The sequence below is a fragment of the Limulus polyphemus genome, unplaced genomic scaffold (assembly GCF_000517525.1).
Source record: "Limulus polyphemus unplaced genomic scaffold, Limulus_polyphemus-2.1.2 Scaffold1729, whole genome shotgun sequence".
NCBI classification, from domain to species: Eukaryota; Metazoa; Arthropoda; class Merostomata; order Xiphosura; family Limulidae; genus Limulus; species Limulus polyphemus.
Window position 1 is genome coordinate 247,121 of NW_013667339.1, and position 7,402 is coordinate 254,522.

General features: G+C 32.0%; 1 protein-coding gene across 1 annotated transcript in view; it reads left to right on the plus strand.

The window, feature by feature from the left end:
- Positions 1–3,896, plus strand: part of LOC106464731 (sodium- and chloride-dependent GABA transporter 1-like) — a 52,671-nt gene extending 48,775 nt beyond the window's left edge. The window contains exons 9-13 of the mRNA XM_022392498.1: positions 879–1,010; positions 1,223–1,325; positions 1,622–1,722; positions 3,210–3,380; positions 3,747–3,896. Of these exons, the coding sequence (XP_022248206.1) occupies positions 879–1,010; positions 1,223–1,325; positions 1,622–1,722; positions 3,210–3,380; positions 3,747–3,881 (642 nt within the window). The 3' untranslated portion in view covers positions 3,882–3,896. The remainder of the gene's footprint in view (positions 1–878; positions 1,011–1,222; positions 1,326–1,621; positions 1,723–3,209; positions 3,381–3,746) is intronic.
- Positions 3,897–7,402: the final 3,506 nt, after the last annotated feature.

Here is a 7,402-nt window from a genome sequence, read left to right on the forward strand (position 1 = left end):
TTGGTAGCTTTTCAAGCATGACTTTTATCTATAAAATAGATTTAGAAAATATTTTGATAAAGATGTCTGGTCTTGTTCTCATCTGAAGAAAAACTTGTAATAAAAAAAATGCTTCTGCCTTTTCTTGTTTTGTATTGATAACAGTTTTCTTTTTTTTTTGTAAGGCCCTGGACTTGCCTTCATGGTATATCCTGAAGTTGTGCTACAACTTCCACTGGCCCCTCTGTGGTCAGTAATATTCTTCCTAATGCTGTTCATTCTTGGTATCGATAGTCAGGTGAGTTGTAATATGCATGGGTGAAAGTCAAATGAGCCGCATAATCCAAGATAGTTAGCTAGAATGAGCTGATAGATGACAACCAGGTGAGCCATGTGGTACACAATAGTTGGTTGGGATGAGCCAATAGGTGACAGCTAGGTGAGCTATGTGGTACATAACAGTTGGTTATTATGAGCCAATAGGTGACAGCCAGGTGAGCTGTGTGATACACAATAGTTGATTACAATGAGCTTGCATGGCAGTAGCTTGAATTAATATAAAGTTGATGAAGAATGGATTTTGATGACATGTTTTACAATTGTTCAGTAACTATTATGAAAAATAACTAATTCTTATCTTAAGTGAAATGTTATGGAAAACAATATTCATTATCTGTATTAAAATTAATATAACAAAACATAAACTTGTATAAGAGGAATATTGAAAATTCTGCTCTTTCACTTCTTAATTGTCTAAGAGTATTTAAAAAATGAAAATTTAGAGGTATAATAGCATTGATTTTATCAAGTTTCTATTGATGGGGAAAATTTTGGTTGTTCATATGCTTAAGGTTCTTCATTTAGTAATGATATTCATGAAATTCCAATTCATATTGCAGTTTTGTACAATGGAAGCCCTTATCACAGGAATTGTAGATGAATGGGAAACAGTGTTACGTCCTCACCGAAAATTGTTTACTGTAACTATATTTATCATCCTTTATCTGCTGGGTTTGCCAATGGTAACTGAGGTATGATGTTTTTTTTTGTCTATCAAAATAAATAGCCCTTTTTACTTAACAAAGAAATTTTTTCATATGGTGAACATTTTTGCAAACTATGAAGGTGTTATTTACCAATTCTATTAATTTTATCAACACCTGATTGTTAGAAATCCTTGAAGTTTAATTGGGGTTTATATTTTCACATAAAGCTGATAATACTGTCTATTTTCTGGTTCTAGGGAGGAATGTACCTGTTCCAACTCATGGATTATTATTCTGCTAGTGGTATCACCTTGTTGTTTACTGTTTTCTTCCAAACTATTGCTATCACTTGGGTTTATGGTAAGAATATTTTTAATTTACTGATTTATCCTTTTCACATAATTCTGAAATCCGTAATTCTGATATCTGTATTACAGCACTTAAAATTCTCAGTTAATTTCTTGATTTTACCATATAACACCTCTTGAATGGGAATATTGTATTTCATAATTTCCACAAGATTCAAATTTATAACTTTATATTTCTGGAGGAACCCAAAGACATTTGAAAACATTTGAAGTTATTAAAATCTTTCTATTTCTACATAGGATCTCTTTGGACAAATAGTAATATTTTATCTGTGTGCATTATTGCAGGAGTGAAAAGGTTTTCTGATAACATCACTGAGATGACTGGCCAATCTCCCAACTGTTATTTTGTGATTAGCTGGGTGTTTGTTGCTCCTTCCGTCTGTATAGTAAGTGTTGTTTAAATTGTCTGCTTCAACTGCTTTCTATTCACTTAGTATAGTTTAAGTATTTACAGCTTACTAAATTCTATAGAAAAACAAATTAGTTAGTGTGTAGTACTCTGTCAGATTTTTAAAATAATATATATATATATATATATAATTCTTCTTTTTGCCAATTGTCTAAATAAATGGCTTTTACATATATTTCTTAATGGTATAAATATATACTGTGTTGTTATTGGGCTTAGGATTCTTCTACAGTAGGTGTCTGTGACTTGTTAGCGATAAATTCAACGATGAATAAACAGCACATACTTCACTTGTTTTCAAATGTGTATATATATTTGGAACAAGTTAAACGTATGTACAACAAAGTCTTCACACTATAGAGATTGCACGCATATCATAAACACTGTTTATATAGTTCTCTTCTTCTTGTCAAAAGTCCACTTAGGCTTATTCAATTACTTTAGAAATTCACTTGACAAGTTGAACTATCTTCTCTATATTACTATCGTACTAGTAATAGTATTCTGTGTGTGATTCACTTACACTACAGTTGAGTGAAAGTTATTGTAATTTGTTTGGCCTTTCTTTTGAAGATCCTCTGTTCCTTTTGTCAAAGTGTACCCAGGCTGATTCAATTACTTTAGAACCATGGTTTGATAGAATAAAATTATCCTTCTTATCTTTTTATACTGTTAGTTTCACTCTAATATATTAAACGTTAGGCCTATATCAGTCGTTAGGCCTATCGCTTTTATGTTAATTAACTTCACACCAACTATATTCTCTTTGCTTTTATCTGTCTATTGTTGTCTGTCTACTGCTTCCCGCTCATCTCACGCTACTTATATCTTTATTACATAGTTGTCTGGCCACTTTCTATATTCTCAACACCAATAAGTTATTAACAAAACCTTCTACAATCATCTGCTTTTCACCCTTATTGTAACAAAAACTAAATAATAATAAAACATTCACTCACAAAACTAAATTAATCAATACTACTGAATGAAGCAGTCTTTTATATCATGACATATTCAAATAATCAAATTAAATCTTTAGCAGCCTCAACTTGTTCAATTTAACAGACTTTCTGAGTGGTGTAGGCACTTAAAGAATCTGTGCAAAACACATTTCAATTTGGTTTGAGAGTACAGTCAAGTTTATGCAAGCTGTCAATAGCTTAAAATCTCAAGAGTACTATAATAATGTCATTTATGACTTTTTGAGTGTAAAAATGTTGGTACAGAACACTTGTTCAGTTTTAATTGTGTATAGGATATTGATAATGTACAGGTAAATAAAACTACTATTAGGATAACTTTTGTGTACCATCTAATGGAAAGAATAATCCTTAGTGCTAAGCTGTAAAATAAAAATTTTAACAATACCTTTGAAGCTTCTTGTGTAATGCTCCCAAATGTAGTATTTTCACAATTACCCTAAGTTAAAGGCCTCTAATTATGGGAATACCCTTCACATTTCAGAGCATCTTCCTGTTTTCAGTCATCCGTTACAAACCCCTTGTGTATGCCCAGACTTATGAGTATCCGTGGTGGGGCCATTTGATTGGCTGGCTCATTGCTCTGTCTTCAATGATCTGGATTCCCTGCTATATGATCTACTTTCTGGCTGTTACTCCTGGAACATTGAAAGAGGTGAGAGGTCTGTTACCTCTTAGAGATATATCATTTCATTAGGTAAAATATTCTGTCATTCTCTCAATTAATCATGTTATATACTTACAGGAATACCTCAGTACTATTCTAATTTGTAATTGTAGTTTAATTAAAGCTCTAAATACACTTGCAAGTTATATTACATGGTCGATATGTATGCCAGACACTGGTTGGCAATATGAAATGGCTATGGATAAGAGAATAGTGCTTAATGCGTTGCACTACGTACTTAAGCCTTTGGACAAAACAAAAAATTAATAGTTTCAGTTAAATCCTCAAACACCAATAACAACATAAATTCTTGTTATTATATACCTTTATTTAAAGAGCCATTTTTATCTATAGCGTATCATTGCTGGAGTTACTCCAAGGGTGAAATCAGTCAGGGATCAAAGGAGAAGTAACACTTCTGAAGAAGCAGAAAATGAGTGTGATAGTATTCATCCTGCAGCATACTGTGAAAATATGGAGGAAGTGTGAGTTTTCATCCATGCTAGCTGTCTACAGAGTTTGAAGCAGTTACTAAAGAAGTGTTCCATTGTGATCAAGCTGTGGAGTTTTAATGTCTAGCATGTAAGAATGTCTGCAGCCCAGATGTCACTGATAAAGACAACTAGTGATATTCTTAAGCAAAGATGAGAATAAAATCAGAAAAACAGTGGAGAGCCTGAACATTTCTGTATGAAGTTCTGAGAGTGGATTTAAACTATTTTTCTTGCATATTATACATAAATCCTGGTCAGACAAAATCAAGAAGCATCAGGAAAACAACCATCAGTGGTGTGTTGATATTTCAAAAGTTGTATAGTTAAATCTGCAATCCACACTAAACGTATAGTATTTGTAAGGTGTAAATATCCAGTTGAATGTTTATTTTTCATATTTGATTATTGCTGATGATTCTATGATTAGATTTTGTTTTGATAGTTATATACATATTCTATACTTGCCATATCCAAGCAAAAATTGATACACTTTGATCAACTTTTATTTAAAACATCAGATATCAGAAAAATGTAGTAAAGGAGCATTACTCAACAGAATATTGGTAAAATCATTTAGGGACCAGGAAATCTTATTTCTCAAAATTCTTAAAAAAAAAAAAAAGAAAAGAGAGAAATAATTATATTAGTATAATGATTTCAAATTTGCAGTATTACAAAGTTTAATTATCTAATTGCATATCATCACAATTGTCCAGAGATTTTTGGAGAATGTCAAAATGTACTGTGTATATATTGTTTGTTTCAATTTCAAATTTTAGAAATATACTTTGTCAGAGTATTAGTAATTACTTTTTCAATTAATTGAGCTTTATATGCCCTCATTTTAATTATCATAAAACATGCTTGTTTTTATCATTCAAGTTTCCATTGATTTCCATTTTTTGTTATTTTTCTCCATGTTGAATTGATTTTCAGATGCCATGTATTTAATACATGACCATGACTGCTACAAGTACATTTCATATGATTTCCAAGCTAAGTAAATTTCTCAAAGTGATGGTCAGACAGGCATGTGACAGTAAAAAGTTGCATATGTAATAAAATAAAAAATCAGTATTAATAAAATTCTGCTTTCAACAACAAGTCCTAGTGAGTAAACTACTGAACAGAAGAGACTATTTAAAATCAATGGGTAACATAAAATGTTAAATGGGTCTTGTTAACCTGAAATAGTTCATAGTAGTTGTTTCTAAGGCTTTATTTATTTCAAAACACCACTGGAAAGATTGAAAATAAACATAATGGGTCATTAATTGTGTGTTATTATTTTACCCTTGTTTTAATATGCAGTGGTGTGTGTGCCTGTTTCATTTTGTTGTCCTCTGATCTAAAAATGCTTATTTAAATAGTTGATATTTAAAGGTTGTGATTAATGTCTTGAGGACAGTGAAAATTTTATCATTCAATAGATGAGTGTCTAGTCTTTATTAGTCTATACCTAATGTTTAGTGTTGTTTTCAGAATTAGTAGGCCAGATACCAGTCTTGAGTAGGGAAAAGCTTATTTCTATTAAAATAGTATTCAATCATGGTGAGAGATGTTAATGCAACAGACTTCCAAATTTAGTCAAGGCTCAATCAAGATACTTGTGATGGCAAAGTAGATCATTTTTGATGATGATCTAGACTTAGCACTTTCCTGGTGTCTATATAATTTGGTTCATGGAGTATAAAAGCCTGGAGTACATGTGACATAATATTACCATAAGCTGTTATTTCCTTATGCACCATCTTCGAAAAGAAGACAACTTGGCATCTGTAAACAACGCTGTACACTTGTTTTGCTATGAATTGTTCGTTAAGAAATGATAAAAAACAAGCTAAAGAAAAGCATCCTTTCATACGTTAGTTTCTACTTGTTTATCCAAAAGACCTTAATATGAGTCTTTTAATAGTGATAAAATTTCATATAAGGGCAAAATAAGAGTGCATTCAAAAATAGCATAATATTAGGCCTAAATGTTAGATATACTTTTCTAACAACAATTATTAAATCTACTAGATCCAATGTTAATGCGTAATAAAATATCTACTACACCTAAAGCCTATAATATTTAGTAGACCTACTTGGAACACCTAGTGCTCACAAACTGACATGAATTGAAATTTCACTTTTTAGAAAATAAAGTTTGGAGATGGCTTAATGGATAGTGTAATAGTTTCATTACTCATCTCATAACTTTATGAGTTGAGATTTTCAAATTATACAGAGTATCTGTGCTTATTTTATTGTTAGGGGTTCCTGGCTTGGCAGCAAAAGGGGATACAGTTATTATAATCTGCAAAAAAAAAATAATTCTATGTTAGTTATTACTTTATTTGCCTCACAGGCCAACAGCTGCTTAGAAAGTGTATCGTAGTAGTGTAGCTTTCAACACCAGTCTACAAATGTATTTCAATGAAATTAACTTATTTGATGGGCCTATTACATCTCTCTCTTTGCTTGCATTTGTTACAATGAAGTAATAGTGTTTTATAAACATCTCCAACTTTCAAGCTATTAACTTGAAGTTGAATTACGCAAGACATACGTTCTCTAGACTCACGTACAGTAACTGTAGTTTTGTTATACTGTTGTTATGTGTCTGATTTACAGCATCCCGTTCGTTATGATAGTTATAGATCTAATTTAGTAACTGGGCTATTTGTATTACTACAGTATTTATAAATCTATGTAACTAGTCAGTCAGACTTTCTATCAGACGAAGCAAGAACAACGACAGAATCATAAGGCTAACGATTCTACAATTACTAGCCTAGTATTGGTAGAGCCTAGACGTTTAATTTCGTATTGACGCGAGAAATATAGTACAAGTAATCTACTACTACTACTAAAAGTAGAAGTAATTTGTGCAGTCTACTCTAATAACTTAGGCCCTTACTATATTAACCTAATGATCAAATATAGGCCTCTTCGGATTTTTGGCATTGATAAACAGAAAATGTAGTCATCGCATGGTTTGCTTACCTTTCAAAAGCAATAACGATGTTTGCAGACATTATTTTGAATTATTTAATATCAATATAAACTAACACCACGTATTTAATTAATTTCACGAATTCTGATTTGAAGTTATACAAGATATAGAGCTGTACTAACGTCATTGTCGCATCTGTCTGGGTCGGTGGTAGGTTCGCGACCTGGGAGGGTAACCTCTTCCCCCCCCCCTCCTTTACGGTTTCTGTTTTTACTGACAAATACTATAAGACAGGGGTCACCAAACTTTTTTCACAGCGGGCCAGATAACTGAGAGAATGACGAGAGCGGGCGGCATAACCATTTTGTTCGATACAATACAGTGATACACAAAAAATAAAGACAACAAACATGTTTATTTACCAAAACGTTATCAAAGAAGCAGACGTTAGCAATAAGATAGTTATATCACACCCAGTGCGCACATATCCGAATCTCGCAAACTAAGCAGCAAAAAAGTTTAGTGAGATTTGTGAAACTGGCGTTTAGCTTTTGAGATATCATCAATATTTGCTTTGG